General features: G+C 47.1%; 1 protein-coding gene across 1 annotated transcript in view; it reads right to left on the reverse strand.

The window, feature by feature from the left end:
* The window catches only part of fhod1 (formin homology 2 domain containing 1), a gene marked incomplete at its 5' end in the record, with an annotated part of 77,224 nt that extends 68,934 nt beyond the window's left edge, over positions 1 to 8,290 (reverse strand). The window contains 2 exons of the mRNA XM_080539773.1: positions 5,745 to 5,851; positions 8,126 to 8,290. Of these exons, the coding sequence (XP_080395899.1) occupies positions 5,745 to 5,851; positions 8,126 to 8,290 (272 nt within the window). The remainder of the gene's footprint in view (positions 1 to 5,744; positions 5,852 to 8,125) is intronic.
* Between the last annotated feature and the right edge of the window lie 13,641 nt (positions 8,291 to 21,931).

The raw sequence follows: 21,931 nt of genomic DNA on the forward strand, positions 1-21,931 counted from the left end.
GAATGATGCTGTTTCCATGACAACCGCACCAAGATCACCCAACTGCCAGCCATGTTGTTGTTGCTGTTCCCCCCCCTAAAACACAAAAGTAATCTTCAGTGGTCTTCAGAGGGGAACGGAGGCACTCAACTATTTGTGCTATTTGACCCAGCTTGTTTGTCAGCCTGGGGGGGTATTCCATCAACGTCGCTAAAGGAGGGAGACTTGTCAAAATAAGGCTGGATTAAATACATCTAAAAAAATCTCTTTTAAAAGAAACAAGCCTTGATTGTCCTTTAGCGACGTTGATGGAAGACCCCCCTGGTCAGTAGCCTGACTGATGATGATGAAGATGATGATGATGATGATGATGATGATGATGAACTTGGGGTTGATATAATATGAACGGTTTAGACAAGACGACCTCTGAGGGGGTTGGGAATGCCACACAGAGGCAGGACAGGACGTGCCTTCGTCACGTGGGAGGGGCGTAGGGGGGGGGGGGGGGGGGGGGAGACCGAGGTCTGATTCCTGTCGCTTCCAGGCCTGACGCATTCCGCCATCGTAAACATTTTCATTGTTTGGCGAGTTTGTGAAAAGACCTCATAGATGTGAAACAGTCGGTCCCTTGCAGGGAAACAATCCCCATCTGTTTCTGAGAGAGGGAGAGAGAAATCTAGATCCAAGATGGTATGAATATTCAAAAGGGGGAAAGCCAGGGTGGACGTATGGCTGTTGCCCCTGGCGACACCGGCGGCAGACGCTTGTTCATCTCATGGACACACACACTGGGTTGTTGGTCCTTCAGCGTGACTTGCCCAGAGGTTGCAGGGCTGATTCTGCTTCCTAACAAGATTGAACAGGTCAGGCTGTGTGTGGGAGAGGGTGTGTGTGTGTGTGTGTGTGTGTGTGTGTGAGACACTGTGTGTGGGAGAGGGCGTGTGTGTGTGTGTGTGTGTGTGTGTGGGAGACAGTGTGTGTGTGTGTGTGTGACAGTGTGTCTGTGTGTGGGTGTGTGAGACAGTGTGTGTGTGTGTGTGTGTGTGTGTCTGAGAGAGACGATACGTGTGTCTGTGTGTGTGTGACTGTGTGTGTGTGACTGTGTGTGTGTCACGGTGTGTGTGTGTGTGTGTGGGTGTGTAAGACGTAAATAATTCAGTGACATGGACACCAGTCATAAGCTGGCTGCTGTTGGCCAACCAGTGTCCAGGGTGTCCCTCCACACCTAGCCTAAACGTACACTCAGCAGAAAAGTGCACAAGCAGTACTAGAGGATGTAGAAAGGAGCCTAACTCTGAATATTCTCTGTCCTTTCGGAGCCTAATTATCTCTTTCCATCTTTTGCAATAATCGAGTCGCCTTGAACGATGATCAAATTACTGCCTAATATTGTATTTGACAACAGGTAATAAAGTAGCTAAAGTAGCTTCTTGGGCCATACAAGGCATTCTATTGTGTCCGATAAAGTTATTATTATTCACGCTCCCTCTCCCCCCAGACGCCATTTTGATCTTGTGAGTTCAAAGAGGCTAGACGATGTCATTAACAATACTGTTGTCTGTTGGCATCGTTCCACCACAGTAACTAGCTAGTGTGTGTGTGTGTGGGGGTGAGTGTGTTTTGTATCTGACTCTGGCCTCTACAAGCCTGGACCAGTCAAGAATCACAGTGGAATACAATGAGTAAATGTAAAAGTCAAGTGACAAGAAAGCCAGATATGAATAACAAAGTGTGGCTCGCCCACAGTTCTGAGGTCAAATGACTGGGCATTATGATTATGATCTCTGTCTCTCTCTCTTTCTCCATACCTCCCTCCCTCCCTCCCTCCCTCTACCTCTCTCCCTCCCTCCCTCTACCTCTCTCCCTCCCTCTACCTCTCTCTCTCCCTCCCTCCCTCTACCTCTCTCTCTCCCTCTACCTCCCTCCCTCCCTCTACCTCCCTCTACCTCCCTCCCTCTACCTCTCTCTCTCCCTCCCTCCCTCCCTCCCTCTACCTCTCTCTCTCCCTCCCTCCCTCCCTCCCTCCCTCCCTCTACCTCTCTCCCTCCCTCCCTAATCCCAGAGATGTTATGAGTGTGTGAACAGAGACACTTCACAGGGACATGGAGTGACACGCCTGTCTGGACTCACGCCACAGAGAGCAGTGTCACCAGCATCTCTCTCTCCTCCTGTTCTACACTACAGAGATACCACACCACACCACACTACACTACTAGAGATACCATACAACACACTACACTACTTCACTAGACACTACACCCTACACACTACAGAGATACCACACCACACTACACACTACAGAGACACCACACTACTTCACTACAGAGATACACACTACACACTACACACTACAGAGACACCACACTACTTCACTACAGAGATACACACTACACACTACACACTACAGAGACACCACACTACTTCACTACAGAGATACACACTACACACTACAGAGACACCACACCACACTACAGAGACACCACACCACACTACACACTACAGAGATACCATACAACACACTACACTACTTCACTAGACACTACACCCTACACACTACAGAGATACCACACCACACTACACACTACAGAGATACCACCCTACACACTACAGAGATACACACTACACACTACACACTACAGAGATACCACCCTACACACTACAGAGACACCACACCACACCACACTACACACTACAGAGACACCACACCACACCACACTACACACTACAGAGACACCACACCACACCACACTACACACTACAGAGACACCACACCACACCACACTACACACTACAGAGACACCACACTACACACTACAGAGACACCACACTACTTCACTACAGAGATACACACTACAGAGACACCACACTACACACTACAGACACCACACTACACACTACAGAGACACCACACTACTTCACTACAGAGATACACACTACAGAGACACCACACTACACACTACAGACACCACACTACACACTACAGAGACACCACACTACACACTACAGAGACACCACACTACTTCACTACAGAGATACACACTACACACTACACACTACACACACACCACACTACACACTACAGAGACACCACACACTACAGAGACACCACACTACACACTACAGAGACACTACACACTACACACTACAGAGATACACACTACAGAGACACCACACTACAGAGACACCACACTACACACTACAGAGACACCACACTACAGAGATACCATACAACTCACAACTTCACTAGACACTACTTCACTACACACTACAGGCACAGAGACAAGGGGACTACAAAAGGGGAACATAGGATTGACATTGAAGGGACACTAAACTCTAATTCTCTCTCTATATATATTTATACTTTAATATTGTTATTGACTTAGTACTTGTAATTCACCACTTATTGCCTTAGTATGTAATATTGTTGTTACTTTTACCTCTTTGCTATTTTCACCGCACTGTTGAGAGGAATCTCATTTCATTGCACCCTTTACACCTGTATCGTGTGCAGCATATGACAAATAAACTGTCGTACAGGTTGGGTTGGCCATGTGTGTGTCAAGCCCCTTTCCATTGACCCCGTCTTCAACCTGCTCCTTCAGCCTTATCTCAGTCTAGTCATCACTGAACGCTATCTCATCTGTGACGTCACCCTCCCTGCAGACACAGCCCTGGCCTGGCCCTCAGAGCCATATGACTCATCTGGTCCTACCAACCGAGCCCTGAGGAACCACGCTCTGAGTCCTGTTGGACTTCCCAGACAGACGGACAGACAGACAGGCGTGCAGGCAATCAGACAGACAGGCAGATAAACAGAGAAATAGAGAGAGAGAGACAGAGAGAGAGAGAGGGAGAGAGAGACAGGTAGATAGACAGACAGAGAGAAAGAGAGAGACAGGCAAATAGACAAACAGAGAGACAGATAGAGAAAGGAAGACAGACAGACAGATAGGGCTGCAACTAACGATTATTTTGGTAGTCGACTAATCTGACGATTATTTTTTCGGTTAGTCGCGATTAGTCGTGTGGCTTTTCGCTGCGGGTAAATGGCGACGCAGAAGCATAAATCCGGCTTAACTAGCTATCTAACCTAACGTTACGCCAAGCTACAGCTGCTCACAGAGCTAGTTGATTGGCTAGCTAGCATTGCTGGCTAGACTACAGACAGCTCACGTTAGTAGGCTACGCTTGGCACTGTTTATCTTACAGACAGCTCGCTGGTGGACTCAACATAATTGAAATAGCATTCACTTATCAAGCATCATTCATGATCATCCACCATGACTACCTGGTATTTTAATAGCGACCACCCCTCACTTCATTTCATCTCGCGTTCTCCTGGCTTCAACATGGAAAACCCCTGCTACGTAACGTTACATACAAGCGCCTCTGTCTGTCACACGCGTGCCACAGGGCAAATAAATTAATAGCACAAACGCTCATAGCATGTACAGCCCTGTCCATGAGAAGTTGTTTTCCAACATGTAACAGTAGAGCTAACATAAACATTACGACCCTAACAATATAACGTTAGCCAGTTGGCTAACAACGTTAGCTAAAACTTACCCAGCTGATTCTTGCATGGCTCCCGTTTTTTTTTTATACGATGCGTCGACACAAAAATTCCACGTCGACGAGTTTTTATGATCGACGTCGTCGATTATGTCGACTAATCGTTGCAGCCCTACAGAGAGACAGTCAGTTAGTCAGACAGAGAGAGAGACAGGCAGATAGACAGACATAGAGACAGATAGAGAAAGGAAGACACAGACAGACAGACAGAAATAGAGACAGACAGTTAGCCAGTCAGACAGACACTCTGACTTGTTTTTTTGTAGAAAATGACATGAACAGATTTTCCCACATCAATATCTAAGCTGAGCTGCCGCGACCGGAGAGTTAGAGTGTTTCGTGTGAGAGGAGAGGAGGAGGACAGGAGGGAAGAAGGGACATCCTTAAAGGAGAGGAGTGGAGAGAAGAAGAGGCATCCTTAAAGGGGAGGAGAGGAGAGGAAGAGGAAAGGTTGGAAGTAGAGATATCCGGAGAATAGAGGAGAGGAGAGGAGGAGGGTAGGAGGGAAGAGAAATCCTTAAAGGAGAGGAGAGGAGAGCCCCGCGGTGGTGTAGCGGTCTACGCACTGGCCGCTAGTGCATGCTGCCCACCGGGGCCGGGGTTCGTATCCCGGCTCGCCAGATCCAGAATATGGCCGAGGCACACGGGAAGCGGCATATTGGCCGGCCGCTTCCGAGGGGGGGTATAGGAGTATTTCTGGACTAGGATCCGTCGCGCAACACCGCCCCCTGGGGTGCCGGAATAACGGTACTGGGCTCGAGGAGCCAGTCAGCCTAGTCTGCCTGGCGCCCTCCTCTGGGACTGCCGGCCACGGGGTCGGGCGGCGGATCCAATGCAATAGGCAGGGGATAATTGGATGCTAAGTTGGGTTAAATTGGCTACCAAATTGGGTGAAAAAGGGATAAAATCTGAAAAAACAAATTTATAAAAAAAAAAGGAGAGGAGAGGAGGAGGGAAGGAAGGAAGTAGAGGCCTCCTTAAAGGAGAGGAGAGGAGGAGAGAAGGGAAGAAAAGGCATCCTGAGAGGAGAGGAGCGGAAGAGGAAAGAAGGGAAGTAGAGGCATCCTTAAAGGAGAGGAAAGGAGGAATTAGAGACATCCTTAAAGGAGAGGAGGAGGGAAGGAGGGAAGAAGAAGAATCCTTAAAGGAGAGGAGAGGAGAGGAGGAGAGAAGAGAAGTAGAGGCATCCTTACGCCACGTCCTCGTACAGGTGCTCCAGGTCGTCCCTCTGCTCCGCCAGGGACAGCTCCAACTCCAGGTAGTGGCCATTGGGGGCCAGCTGGAGGGCACACTCCTCCAACTGGGGGGGGGGGGGGGGCAACAGTTAGAAAGCCATTAGAAACCCGAAAGTCGATGGAAAGTAAACAAAATAGCCGCCATTGTTGCTCCTTCTCCTTCCTGTCACTCTTGGGTTTGGGGAAGGCCTTTGATTGGCTGCAGCGTTAACTGATTGGATGGCCCATGTGTCAGGGGATGTCAAACCAAGGGAAATGTGTAGGCCACATACACACCTCAGACACACACCCTTTAGGTAACACTTCCTACACCACAGAACAACGTGGTAATAACATGGTAACAATAATAGTTTCTCAAAAATATTATCCACATTGCTCTGTACAGTAATTATCAAGCTGCATAAACAATGTTGGCCTAAGTTAGTAAGATGATAAATAACAAATATGTTTACTCCGTTGGTTATAAATAAAGTGTTCAAGTGTTTCATTGGCATGTTATTACCACTTCATTCCACGGTGTTATACGAAGTGTGACCCAACACTCTCATTCTGGCATCCTTCACAACGTTCTATCACATCTAACTAAACGTATTCATATCTCTAAATGCCTAACCGTGCTTGATGGATTAAGACAACAAGAAAGAGCCATTTGTAGAGCCACATTGTCTCATATCTTTCTCGAAAGATGTTGTCATCCTTCAAATGTGGGGATGCTTTCAGCTAATTTGGAGATTAGAGAATACATAACAGCTTTTAATAGCATTTTTGTCATCAGTCTGATAAGGCTGGCAGTGTTGCCTTGGCCTTGGCCAACTCCACTGCTCTGCTCTATAACAGCGAATGAAAAAACACAACTTTCCTCTCCCGTGGCATGATAAGGGCATACTTCCTTGTGCATACTGATATGCAGAAGCATCACAGCCTTTAAATACCAACCAATCATCATCATCCACATTCTTAATTCTCAGAATATCAACAATGCCGAGGCAATGAGCCACCAGTCAAGTCATGAGCAAAGTTTGCAAACAATGCAGATGGAATTCGGCCAAGGGTGCGTTCGTAAATTCGCACCTGAGAGCGCCGGAGCGCACACTGGGTTCAACGTCATAAAGGGACCAAGTAATGTGATTGGACAAGAGGCATTCCATGAGTGCTGATCAGATTCCCAGGGCGAATTTACGAACGCAGCCCCAAAGTCAGCGTCCTATCAGAGGGGGAAGGAAGACACATTCTTACTCCTTATCGCACCAGAACGGCATGATGGCGCATTCTACATTATTATAATTATAACATTATCCAACCAGCCCCACTGGCTTCCCATCCCTGCGTACGAGGCTAGTTGAAAAGGGGCTTATCTTCTGTTTACAGATCCCACCCTTTCCTTAGGTATTAACTCAATTTAGCCCTCACTGACTTGATCCAGATCGACGAAATATTGACCGGAAAACACGTTAAACTAACGAACGAAGCGGCGGAAACACACAGAGGGATATGCATCTCTATCGGCCTGCATATGTTCACATGTGTATTAAAAAGATTACAAATTGGAGATTACATTTTTTTTATTACTTTGCTTCAGATCTAAAAAATAAAAAAAAGGCCAGGGCAAGTATTTGGCCCCAGAGTGAGAGTGATTAGAGATTGTAGTGGTTAAGGAATGTGTTTTTTTGGGGTGGGGGGACAAGCCGTCTCAAGTTCTTATCTGATAATGAACATTTGTGTTTGAAGTGGTATGAAACATTCAGGGGCGGTTTCACAGACAAGGCTTAAGCCTTGCACAAAAAAAAAAAAGCATCTTCAATGGAGATTTGACATTGAAAGTCCAGGACTAGGTTTAAGTCGGCCCTAACCAGTAAACTCCTTATACAACGCTCAGACTTGGAATGAATTACATTGTGTAAATAACTTTAAAACCGCAATAACACCAATCGTAAAGCTGAGCTACAGGTTATGTGAAGAAATGGCTTGTTAATACGCTTGTTTCATGTCAACAGAGAATATCAGTCATGTTACTGACAGACCACTGACTCTCATTCATTCATTCATGCATCACGTCAGTGTAAAACGGCCGATCTGCATTATTTACAATAACGCGTGAGAATTACTCTACAGGTATACGCGCACTGTGAAAGTAGCCTACATACGCGGACAAGTTACTTTGCAGAAGTTTTAACACGGACATAATCAGGTAATATGACTTTCCACCTATCTGCCAGGTTCATCCAGACATCGCATGTATCGTGTCACACCTGAGGGTTACTTACCTGCTGCACGCGCAAACATTTTCTGAACGCGCCTGGTTCGTAATAAAAGCCAGACTAGCCCTCCTCTAAACTTACCTTCAAAGGTGCCTCCAAGAGATTATGAACACCGGCAATTTGCTCGCTCAATGCGATGTTTTCATCGAGACTGTACGGCGGGGGTCGCCTGGGCTCGGGGAAGTTAGTACACACGAACGGGTCCGAATCCTCCAGGTACTGGACTCGGCAGATGACTGTAGCCATGGCTTCTCCTCGGCCGAGTGGGCTCAAACAAGTTGTCAGTAGCGGTGTGGAGCTGTAGATGTAATCCCCAGGTCTACACAGCCATGTGCATGTTAACGTCGGTGACTTGTCTTGACCACTTCAGAGGTAGAAGGTGAAATGCTGCGGGACAGATTGCTCCCAGTAGTCAACCCAGAGGACACGTGACGTAGTCAGGAAGCGGTCTGTGATCAGCATGGAGGAACTGCTGCTGGAACTCAAAGCAAATGACTCATGCGATGGAAATAGAGCTCCAGCTGGCTCTGCACTTCGACTGAGACACTTACTGGGCTGCCAATTCGTAGGAAAATCATAACTTAGAATAAATGTAGCAAAAAGAAAATAAATGAAGGTCTAAACAATAAAGAGCCACCAACCCATTATCCACTAAATGTAGGTCTAATAAGGAGTAATTATTATATATTTTTTCTGCAGACTCTATTATGGTGGTGTCTTTTTGATCGTGTCTGTTGAGCTAATGAATGAATGAATGGTCTTTATTGTCATTGATATAGTACAGGTACCATACAACGAAATTTGGGAGGGGGGGCTCCCCTGGTGCTAGGAATAAAAATACTAAAAACAAGAAGGGAAAAATAGCTGGTTTACATAAATAAAGGCTATGTACACTATCCACTATACTATACTGTACAACTATACTGTACTGTACTGTACAGATACAACACTGTGCATAACAAGTTGCCATTTTGAGGAGATTCAAGTTCTCTGAACTGATCTTAACTAAATGTATGAAAACGTGCCCTCAGTTGTCAGACTGATAATTCATCATTTCACATAAATGTGGTTATAAGTTATAACCAGCACTCGAGTTGAGGGGGGATGGCATCCCCCTGAAATAAAAGTGGTCAAAATCATCCCCTTTCTAAAACTGCCATCCCCCTTTCCATCCCGTATGTCATTTTATCAAATAAAAACATTATTTTGCTCTAATTGTCCTCTGCATTTGACCCTATGTAATGCCTTGGTCAAGAGCAATGACAGGAGTATCTGACACCTAACATCCATAACATGCATGTTGTTTTAGTAGTATAATCATTATCTTTATGCTTTAATAATAATCAAAAGGGTATACACAGTTGGTCTCCCACCCACTGCGCTGTCATCAGCACAAATTGTCCCCATACGATAAAATCCACCATCCCCCCTGATTTTTTTTTTTTACAACTTGAGTACTGGTTATAACTTTATTTTGGGGGGAATGTACAGCCAACCTGTTCTTGTGAGCTCAGAGGGTTTGATTCTTGTAACATTAGAGCGCCCTCTGCTGGAATAAATATATATTGCATAAATCTGTCTTTCAGGCTGTCATTGAATGAATGAATGAATGAATGGTCTTTATTTGTCATTGATATAGTACAGGTACCAAACAACGAAATTTGGGAGGGGGGGCTCCCCTGGTGCTAGGAAAGAAAAAAAAACAAGAAGGGAAAGGAGCTGGTTTACATAAATAAAGGCTATAAACACTATCCACTATACTATACTGTACAGATAAAACACTGTGCTGTACTCTATGCTATGCTATACCTATTCTAACATTTCCTATTTCTCTGCAACCTTATGTACCCTAGGGTTGTCATATTGCACATAGTGTTATTGCACATTCATTTAAAGTGTCGCAGTTTGCAGGCTTGAAATGTACACATTTGTGCCTCAGCACTACACCTGATTTTTCAATCCAGCAGCTGCCATCAATCCGTCCAGACTGTCCAGGGCCCAGAACCTAGGTCTTTGCTGTGTTCAGGGCCTGGATGGCCCTGGGGTAGAAGCTGAGCTTCAGTCTGTTCGTCCTTGCGAACATGGTCCTGTACCGCCTATTCGAGGGCAGCCGAGCAAAGTGTTCGTACCCAGGGTGGGATGGGTCTCTGGAGATCTTGGAGGCCTTCCTGAGGCAGCGTGTGTTGTACAGCGCTTCCAGAGAGGGGAGGGGGGCGCCGGTGATCTTCTGGGCCGTTCTCACGACTCTCTGTAGCGCATTCCTCTCTGCGGCTGTGCAGCTGGAGAACCAGTTGCAGATGCAGTAGGTGAGGATGCTCTCCACTGCGCAGCGGTAGAAGGCCACCAGTATCTCCTGTCTGGTGTGGTCCTTCCTGAGGACTCTCAGGAAGAAGAGCCGCTGTTGTGCCTTCTTGATGATGGCTGCTGTGTTGTTCTTCCAGGACAGGTCATCCTGTATGTGCACCCCCAGGAATCGGAGGGTTGAGACTCTCTCCACGCTCCCTCCGTCGATGAGCAGGGGCTGGACCTCAGATTTTTTCCTCCTGAAGTCCACGATGATTTCCTGGGTCTTTGACTGGTTCAGCAGCAGGTTGTTAACCTTGCACAGCTTGCTCAGCTGCTCTACCTCATCCCTGTACGCCGCCTCGTCCTCCCCCGAGATGCAGCCCACCACGGTGGTGTCGTCTGCAAACTTTACAATGGAGTTGCTGGGGTGGACGGGGGTGAAGTCGTAGGTGTAGAGGTTGTAGAGGATGGGGCTTAGCACGCAGCCCTGGGGGGACCCAGTGCTGAGTCTGAGGGCTGTGGAGGTGTGGGAGCCCACCCGCACCCTCTGGGGGCGGTCAGACAGGAAGTCCTTGATCCATGCACATATAGAGTGTGATAGTCCCAGGTCTAGTAGTTTGGTCACTAGCCTGTCTGGAAGGATGGTGTTGAAGGCAGAGCTGAAGTCCACAAAGAGTAGTCTCGCGTAGCTGTTTCCCCTCTCCAGGTGGGATAGAGTGGAGTGGAGAGTCGTCGCGATGGCGTCCTCTGTGGACCTGTGGGCTCTGTAGGCGAACTGGTATGGATCCAGGTTGGGCGGGAGGCGTGTGACTATGTGGGCCCGGACTAGTTTCTCGAAGCACTTCATGATGATTGGTGTGAGTGCCACCGGGTGGTAGTCGTTTAGGCAGCTCACCGTGCTTTTCTTCGGGACTGGGATGATAGTTGAGGTTTTCAGGCAGGGTGGGATGGTGGCCTGGGACAGGGACTGGTTGAAGATGTTGGTGAAAACCCCGGCCAGCTGGTCGGCGCAGTCCCTCAGCACCCGTCCCAGGACGCCATCCGGCCCTGAGGCTTTCCTGGGGTCCACCGCCTTCAGCACGCGTCTCACTTCATGCTCTGTGAGGGTGAGGCTGCTGAGAGCTGGAGAGAGTGGTGTTTGTGTTGTGGTTACCTCCGTTCGCCCCTCGTCGAACCGGGCGTAGAAGGAGTTCAGCTTTTCCGCCAGCAGGGGGTCGTCCTCTGCGGCTGTGAGCCTGTTGGCTCTGAAGTTTGTCATGTGCTGAACCCCCTGCCACACCCGCCTGGAGTCGTTGCTCAGGAAGCATTCCTCAATCTTCTCTCTGTGGTCTGCCTTGGCCTCCCGGATGCCGCGCTTTAGGTTAGCCCTGGTGGTGCTGTACAGCAGTGTGCCCTTCCCTGCGAAGGCGTTGTCCCTCTCATTGATCAGTTTTTGGACCTTCCCAGTCATCCATGGCTTCGTGTTGGGGTAGACCCGGACCCGTTTGTCCACGGTGACTGAGTTGGTGCAGTTCACTATGTGGTTCAGAACCGACGACGTGAACTGTTCCAGGTCCTCATGCTCATATTCCTGCCATGAGGTGTCATTCAGGCAGATCTGCAGTGGAGCGGACCCTGCTCGCCAGGTTCTGACAGTCTTAGTGGTGATGGGAGCACTTTTCCTCATGGTAGTGTAGGCTGGGATCAGGAGGATTGACACATGGTCAGACATGCCTAGATGAGCTAGCGGTCTAGCCTTGTATGCAAGCTTGATGTTGGTGTATACCTTATCCAGTGTTTTTTCTCCTCTTGTTGCACATTTAACATGCTGATAGAACTTCGGTAGTACTACCTTCAGGTCAGCATGATTAAAGTCTCCGGCGATTATATGGAAGCATGATTGTTCATGCAACTTATACAGTATCTTTACGGATTGGAACTGACAATGCTCTCTGTACAGAGGGACACTGCCATGCATTCTAATACAGCATGTGAAGGTGTAACAGACTGGTCACCCAGGGTCAAAGGTCACAGACTGGTCACCTAGGTAACGTTGTCTGTGGAGAGTAACCAACCTGATGGGATGGATCTGAGGCAGAGCAGTTTGTCTCCATCTAGTGGCTAAAGTAGTGAAGTTCAACTGAACTCTTCCTAAGTTAAACCATTAGTATTTGTTGTTTAAAAAATAATATTAACTTGTTTTCTTTACATTATGCAATGTCTGAAAACACTGCATATTCTTTTGTTACTTATATAACAATGTTTTTTATTTGGAATTTGTTTTTTTTGAGGTGATGATCGGGGAGGATACAGTGCTGCACTTCTCTGGAGTGGCCCTGGGTGAGAGGCATGCTGGGAGCTGTAGTCCAGCCAGGAAACAACAACGGTATAGCTTCCAATCTCCCTGGGTTTCCTCTTCCTGACTGTGTGTGTGTGTGTGTGTGTGTGTGTGTGTGTGTGTGTGTGTAGTCTCAGTGGAGCCGCCCAGCAGGTCATGGAAGAGGCAGAGCGATCCCTCCACGACGCCCTCTGTGTCCTGGCAAGACCACCAAGGAGACACACACCGTTTACGGAGGGGGTGAGAGCACACACACTCACACACACACACAGACACACACACACACACACACACACACACACCCACACACACCCACACACACACACACACACACACACACAGACCTCGACACACACACACACACAGAGACACACACACACACACACTCACACAGACCTCGACACACACACACACACACACACACACAGACACACATTCACACACACAGACACACATTCACACACACACACACACACACACAGACCTTCCATCACTCCCTGTCTCCTTCCATCTGTCTCTCTCTCCTTCCATCACGCCCTCTCTCTCCTTCCATCACGCCCACTCTCCTTCCATCACTCCCTCTCTCCTTCCATCACTCCCTCTCTCTCCTTCCATCACTCCCTCTCTCCTTCCATCACTCCCTCTCTCTCCTTCCATCACTCCCTCTCTCCTTCCATCACTCCCTCTCGCCTTCCATCACGCACTCTCTCTTTTTCCGCCACTCTCTCTCATTCCATCACTCCCTCTGTCCTTCCATCACTCCCTGTCTCCTTCAATCTCTCTCTCTCCTTCCATCACTACCTCTCTCTCCTTCCATCACTCTCTATCTCCTTCGTTCATTCCCTCTCTCCTTCCATCACTCCCTCTGTCTCCTTCCATCAATCCCTCTCTCTCCTTCCATCACTCCCTCTCTCCTTCCATCACTCCCTCTCTCCTTCCATCACGCCCTGTCTACTTCCATCACTCCCTCTCTCTCCTTCCATCACTCCTTCTGTCTCCTTCCTCTCTCTCCTTCCATCACTCCTTCTGTCTCCTTCCTCTCTCTCCTTCCATCACTCCCTCTCTCTCCTTCCATCACTCTCTCTCTCCTTCCATTACTCCCTCCGTCTCCTTCCATCACTCCCTCTCTCCTTCCATCATGCCCTCTCTTTCCTTCCATCACTCCCTCTCTCCTTCCATCACTCTCTCTCTCCTTCCATCACTCCCTGTCTCCTTCCATCACTCCCTCCGTCTCCTTCCATCACTCCCTCTCTCCTTCCATCATACCCTCTCTTTCCTTCCATCACTCCCTCTCTCCTTCCATCATACCCTCTCTTTCCTTCCATCACTCTCTCTGTCTCCTTCCATCGCGCCCTCTCTCCTTCCATCACTCCCTCTCTCCTTCCATCACTCCCTCTCTCTCCTTCCATCACTCCCTCTCTCCTTCCAAGAAGCCCTCTCTCTCCTTCCATCACTCCCTCTCTCCTTCCATCATTCCCTCTCTCTCCTTCCATCAATCTCTCTGTCTCCTTCCATCGCGCCCTCTCTCTCCTTCCATCACTCCCTCTGTCTCCTTCCATCACTCCCTCTCTCCTTCTATCATGAAGTCTCTTTCCTTCCATCACTCCCTCTCTCTCCTTCCATCACTCCCTCTCTCTCCTTCCAACACGCCCTCTGTCTCCTTCCATCACTCCCTCTCTCTCCTTCCAACACGCCCTCTGTCTCCTTCCATCACTCCCTCTCTCTCCTTCCATCACTCTCTCTGTCTCCTTCCATCACTCCCTCTCTCCTTCCATCACTCTCTCTCCTTCCATCACGCCCTCTCTCTCCTTCAATCACTCCCTCTCTCCCCTTCCATCACTCCTTCTGTCTCCTTCCTCTCTCTCCTTCCACCACTCCCTTTGATTGATTGATTGAAAACTTTATTAGAAGATTTGCAGAAGTAGGTACATGAAAGTACATATTACATACAAGGTCAACTAACAGGATAAAAACCCAAGAAAGCCACTGGCTTATTTCAATTGGGGTCCTTGATTCTCAATTCATCGTTACATGTAAGACAGACAACAAAAAAACTAGTACTATCTACAAGATAATACAGACAAATAACTAGTACTATCTACAAGATAAATATACATCCATCATGGGAAGAACAATACAACAAAACACAGGTGGGGGCGGGGGACAAAACACAAAGTATGTACAGTGTGTAGTTCGGGTCTTTTAATCTGATTTTTGATTTAGAGGGTCCAGTTACGGATTGCAGCCTCCTGTAAATGTTTTTTGAGAGTGGTTTTGAAGGTGGGCAGTGTTTTGCACTCCTTTAAGATTATAGGAAGGGCGTTCCACATTTTTACTGCATAGTTTGCAAACGAGTTTATCCCCTTGTTTGTGGTGCAACGCGGTTGAACGTGGTTCGTGGAGCTTCCTCTGGTATTGTATGTGTGGACGTTGTTCACTTTTTGGAAGTATGTTGACAGGTACTTGGGTGTCTTTGTGGTGTAGCGTATCTTGAAGACCAGGCCCAGTGCAAGCTGCTGCACTCTGTCAACTACTCGTAGCCAATCAAGGCTCAAAAAATGAGCAGCGGTTAGATGTGTCCTAGGGTTGAGGCCTAGCAGAAGCCTAACCAGTTTATTTTGGGCTGTCTGGAGTCTTGTTTTATGGGCCTTTGTGGTTCTATAGTACCATGATGTTACGGCATAGTCGAAGTGACATTGAATGAGAGCTCCTGATAGGGTCCTCAGTGTGTTTTTACTGACAAGTGAGGATATCCTGTACAAGAATCTAGTTCTATGGTTCACTTTTTTGATTACTTTTGCTGCCATTTTATCTCCGGAAAGATTTGCCTCTAAGATGGAGCCCAGGTATGTAATATCCTCTTTTCTTGTGATATTAATGTTACCCACTTTTATTTTAAAATGTTCAGCCTTTCTGAGTTTAGATGGGGATCCGTATAGGATGGTTTCAGTTTTACCTAGGTGTATTGATAGTTTATTGTCAGCTAGCCAGATGCAGATTCTACTCAGTTCAGTGCTTAGCGCTTTTTCCACCTGCAATATGTCCCTGTCAGAGACCAGCAGAGCCGAGTCATCCGCGAACAGGAACAAATTGCAATCACATGCTGATGACATGTCATTCACATATATTAGGAACAGTAAAGGTCCCAATATGCTTCCTTGTGGAACGCCGCAGGTCACTGGGAGGGGGGGGGACAGTGTTCCGTTCACACTAACCACCTGTTCCCTCCCCTCTAAGTAGGATTGCATCCAGCTCACCGATGTTCTATCGAACCCAATTGCTTTCAGTTTATCTAACAATATGTGGTGATCTACTGTGTCCCTCCCTGATCTACTGTGTCCCTCTCTCTCCTTCCATCACTCCCTCTGTCTCCTTCCATCACTCCCTCTCCTTCCATCACTCCCTCTCTCCTTCCATCACTCCCTCTCTCCTTCCATCATGCCCTCTCTCCTTCCATCACTCCCTCTGTCTCATTCCGTCACTCCCTCTCTCCTTCCATCACTCTCTCTCTCCTTCCATCACTCCCTCTCTCCTTCCATCATGCCCTCTTTCCTTCCATCACTCCCTCTCTCTCCTTCCATCACTCCCTCTCTCTCCTTCAATCACTCCCTCTCTCCCCTTCCATCACTCCTTCTGTCTCCTTCCTCTCTCTCCTTCCACCACTCCCTCTCTCTCCTTCCATCACTCCCTCTGTCTCCTTCCATCACTCCCTCTCCTTCCATCACTCCCTCTCTCCTTCCACCACTCCCTCTCTCTCCTTCCATCACTCCCTCTGTCTCCTTCCATCACTCCCTCTCCTTCCATCACTCCCTCTCTCCTTCCATCACTCTCTCTGTCTCCTTCCATCGTGCCCTCTCTCCTTCCATCACTCCCTCTGTCTCATTCCGTCACTCCCTCTCTCCTTCCATCACTCTCTCTCTCTCTTTACATCACGCCATCTCTCTCCTTCCATCACTCCCTCTCCTTCCATCACTCCCTCTCTCCTTCCATCAAGCCCTCTCTCTCCTTCCATCACTCCCTCTCTCCTTCCATCAAGCCCTCTCTCTCCTTCCATCACTCCCTCTGTCTCACCACCTGTTTCAACTGTTGCCCTCTGGACGGCGCTACCGATCCCTGGCCACCAAAACATCCCGCTTCAAAAACAGTTTTTTCCCCTCTGCCATAAGGACTCTCAACACCTGACTCACTGCACTGTATACATTGTAAATTGTAAATATGTTCTGTCTTGTCTTGTGGTTATGTGTGTTCATGTCATGTACAATGTGTGTATGTTTTTTGACACTGTTTATGAGCTGTACCGACAACAAATTCCACCGACCTAGGTCGTGTGGTCATTAAACTATTCTATCTCATTCCGTCACTCCCTCTCTCCTTCCATCACTCTCTCTCTCTTTACATCACGCCATTTCTCTCCTTCCATCACTCCCTCTCCTTCCATCACTCCCTCTCTCCTTCCAACAAGCCCTCTCTCTCCTTCCATCACTCCCTCTGTCTCATTCCGTCACTCCCTCTCTCCTTCCATCACTCTCTCTCTCCTTCCATCACTCCCTCCGTCTCCTTCCATCACTCCCTCTCCTTCCATCACTCCCTCTCTCCTTCCATCACTCCCTCTCCTTCCATCACTCCCTCCATCTCCTTCCATCACTCCCTCTCTCCTTCCATTATGCCCTCTGTTTCCTTCCATCACTCTCTCTGTCTCCTTCCATTGCGCCCTCTCTCTCCTTCCATCACTCCCTCTCTCCTTCCATCAAGCCCTCTCTCTAATTCCATCATTCCCTCTCTCTCCTTCCATCACTCTCTCTGTCTCCTTCCATCGCGCTCTCTCTCCTTCCATCACTCCCTCTGTCTCCTTCCATCACTCCCTCTCTTTCCATCACGCCCTCTCTCCTTCCATCACTCCCTCCATCTCCTTCCATCACTCCCTCTCTCCTTCCATTATACACTCTGTTTCCTTCCATCATTCCCTCTCTCTCCTTCCATCACTCTCTCTGTCTCCCTCCATCACTCCCTCTCTCCTTCCATCACTCTCTCTTGGCAGCCCTGTGTTAGGGGTTAGCAGCACGTGTTAGGGGTTAGCAGCATGTGTTAGGGTTAGCAGCATGTGTTAGGGTTAGCAGCATGTGTTAGCGTTAGCAGCATGTTAGCATTAGCAGGGGAGCGTACCTATGTTCCCCGGGTCCTATATTCCCCGGGTCCTATGTTCCCCGCTTCCCCGCTTCCGAAAAAGGGTTCTATGTTCCCCGCTTCCGAAAAAGGGTCCTATGTTCCCCGCTTCCGAAAAAGGGTCCTATGTTCCCCGCCTGCCGTTGTGTCAAACGACCCCATGTGTCGTTATGTGGTACTGCATGAGAGTTTGACGTGCGACCCCCGGTGTCGTTATGTGGTACTGCATGAGAGTTTGATGTCTTGGAAATATGAAGAACACAATGAATGTCATAGTATTGTCTCAGCATTTTATATAACTCCCTAGATAGATAATTTTCGAGATGGAATTGAAAATCTTATATTCCTAAAAGAACACCATTGATATATATTTACACATTATTAAATATTTTTTCTATATTTTTGTCAAACGAAATCAAATAAATACAGTAGAGATATCAATCCAAAATATAGGCTTTTATTGCAACCAACTAATAAACTATGTTTGTGCATACATAATAACAATAATAACAATAACAATAATAATTAAATTAGGCCAATAACAATAATAATAACAACAACATAGGCCAAAGTGCTATCCAAATAAATGTGCAAAAATGCAAAGATCAAAAAGATCTAGCCCATACGGACGCTATGGCTGACAGCCCTCCAGTACGAAGCCAGATCTCTGAGGCCCTGCATATACTGTTCTTTCAGCCTCAGTAGACGGGCCTCCAACTCCCTCCACTTCCGTCTCCTTGTTGGGGGAGCGTGGCCTCTGTCTGCCATCCCCAGCTTATCCTCTGAAAGCGTTTGCTGATCCTTCAGGTGCCGAAAGAATATCCAAAGTGAAGGATGGCGCACTTGGACAGCATCGTTTAGAGTACGATGATAAGCTAGAGCAAAAATACAGAATTATAACTTATTAGCCTATTAATGGCCTATTAATGTGCAAACTGGTTCTACATCTGCAAGCTGATCTACTAACGGTGTGCAGTGAGGATTGTTGATCTTTCCAATGTAGAAGATAGCGGGCCTTATTTGAAGTATAGCCTATAACAAGTATATCTCACAACTTCCCCTGTGTGTGAACTTCAATTAGTATTCGTTATTTGGGATCTTAGTAAATCAGGCCCTAAATGTTATTAGTTTGGCATGAACATTTTGACATTGAACATTTTCCCCTCTGTGTCTCCTCCTTTCACAATTTTAAATCCTTTCTTAATCCTTTCTCAATCACGGTGCCCGCCCATGATTGGACAGATGTTACGTCTATCATCATTAGCGCGCCTGTAGCGGACCAATTGGCAACTCGTCCACCTGTTTAAAGAGGCCTCCTGTTTAAAGAGCCCTCCTGTCCTCTGCTGTGTTTGATGTTTCGTAATTTTTTGTTTCGGCTCATAGTTAAACCTATACTCGATATACGCACAGGCCCAGAGGTGATAGGATAAGAATGAATTAACCCATAATTAGCAGACAATATTATATTAACAATATAAAATAATTAAGTTAATACTTCAGATTTAGCCTGTCATCCAAAATATTGACAACCCTCTTGCTGGGCAAGCAGCACAGAGACACACTAAATATCAGAGTGCAACATTGTCCCCTGAAATATACAAGTATATTATATCAATGTGTTTCTATGCAGTATCAATAGCATCTAATTTAGATGTTTTATTTTAGTTGTTTATCTAAAGAAAATAATATTTTAAAATAATGAATTATCTAAAATAATAAATTAAAAACAATCTAAATGATATGCTATTATCAATAGCATACCCCTTTTATAATTAGCATACTGAATTTCATTCTCAGATTTGATATAAAGACTATCAGAGTTGGGTCATTTGTGGAGACAACCCCAACCCAACTCAACCCAACCCTACTTGGTGAAGACAGGAACCACAGGCAACCGGTGAAAATCACAGGCATATGGGCTACCATGTCAGGTAAAATAGTCTTACTGAAAGACCTTGTATAACAAATATTGATGGGAATCTATAGCCTACCTTAATACTTGATGTCTTTTATTTTCAGAGAATCCACAGCTCCTGTTTGAAGGGACTGTGTTCCTGCCACTCCACAGAGAAGATCCCCTGACAGGCTGTGAAGAGTACAAGGAGGGAGCAAAGCTTCTCTTCCCACCCTCAGCCATCACTGACACCCTCCTGTTCCTACATCATAAATGTTTTTGGGAACCACGCCAACTTGTTGGGATAGGTATGAAGTCAACTGCCACCAATGGGCAATACTGTGAAATTGTTGATAAAAGAGTAGTCCACAACATCAGGAACACATGCTACCTGAAGAATAGGTTTCTCCACTCTCATATGGAGTAACTCTCCCATGTCACACTGTGATGGTGGTCATTGTAGTCTGTCTGGGATGGAGGATGTCAGTGTAGTCTCTTTCAGAAGGACAGTTTAGTCTCTCTGTGGTGGAGGGGAATCTTGGGGGAGTTGTTACACAACACATTCTTGTTTATTTATTTATTTGTATTTTAAATAATTAGAGCAACCTGGTCTCACACGGCAGACGTCAGAATTCGACGTTTATTGCCTTACAAAGGTCAAGAGCTATTAGACTCTTTACTCACAACATGTCATACCGGATAACTGGCATGGGGAAATGTTAGAAATGAAATAAAATCTAAAACCTCTCTAACCCTAACCCCTATATTTAAATATAACAAACAATATGACGTCATAATAATATGATTGTTATGCTTTGAAGCATTCTGTCCTAAACTGGCAGTCATCCAATGTCATCCGGGATAACAAGCAGTCTGGAGCAATTTGATGACATGTTATCAGACAGGACGTTACACAATGATGACATGTTATCAGACAGGACGTTACACAATGATGACATGTTATCAGACAGGACGTTACACAATGATGACATGTTCGCCTTGCGAATCAAGATAAACCAGGTTCACTTTATTTCCTTTATGGTGTTGTTACCTTGTTAACTTGTTTGGAACAGATCACAAGTAGAACCTCTGAGTTCTCAGACTATTTATCAAACAAAGGAACAGTTACAAGAGCAGCTGCTGCTGGTGGTGAGGGGCTGGCTGAGGTGAAGAGAGCCTCACCCCCTGGCTCCACTCCCCTGTTTGTAAACAATGATGTGTAAATACAGTTTCAAATAATATCCCATCACCTTTACTGTAGAAAAGCCCAAGGTGCGAAAACTAGGATGATCCACATGATGTCATTAGGTTATAGGTCACATTATGTCATTTCAGGTTATAGGTCACATGATGTCACTTCAGGTTATAATAATAATAATAATACATTCGATTTATATAGCGCTTTTCCGAGGCTCAAAGACGCTGACAATATGGGCAAAACGGAAAACACAGAAACAACAAGCAACAGATAACATGAGCACATAGAACACAGAGGTAACGAACGGGGAAGGGGAGGTTGTATGCATGTCCATGGGGGGAGGGGGGTGGCAGGGTGAGGGGAGATGGTTAGGGATAGGGGAGGTTGTATGCATGTCCAGGGGGGGGGGCGGGGGTGGCAGGGATGGGGGAGATGGCTAGGGGTAGGGGAGGCTGTAGGCGTGGGAGAACAGGTAGGTTTTGAGGTGGGATTTAAAAGTGAGGAGTGAGGGTGAGTCTCTGAGTGGTTGAGGGAGAGAGTTCCAGAGGCGGGGTGCGGCTCGTGAGAAGGCACGGTGACCGAAGCCTTTGAGTTTTGAGGGTGGGACAGTGAGGGGAACAATGGATGAGGATCGGAGGGTACGGGTAGGGCGGTGGGGGAGAAGGAGGTCAGTCAGGTAAGGGGGGGCCAGGCTGTGGAGGGCTTTGTATGTGAGGATGAGGACTTTGAATTGTATACGTTCTTTGATGGGGAGCCAGTGGAGAGAGTGGAGGACAGGAGTGATGTGGTCACGGGAGCGGGTGTTTGAGAGGAGGCGTGCAGCAGAGTTTTGGACCATCTGGAGTCTATGGAGGGAGCGGGAGGTGATGCCGGTGAGTAGGGAGTTGCAGTAGTCGAGGCGGGAGGAGATGAAGGCGTGGATGAGGGATTCAGCAGCGGGGGGGGAGAGGCAGTGTCTGATTTTTGCAATGTTTCGGAGGTGGAAGTAGGATGTCTTGACAATGGAACTGACGTGGGGATCGAATGAGA

This window comes from Nansenia antarctica, assembly GCF_963989245.1.
Source record: "Nansenia antarctica genome assembly, chromosome: 9".
Classification (NCBI taxonomy): Eukaryota; Metazoa; Chordata; class Actinopteri; order Argentiniformes; family Microstomatidae; genus Nansenia; species Nansenia antarctica.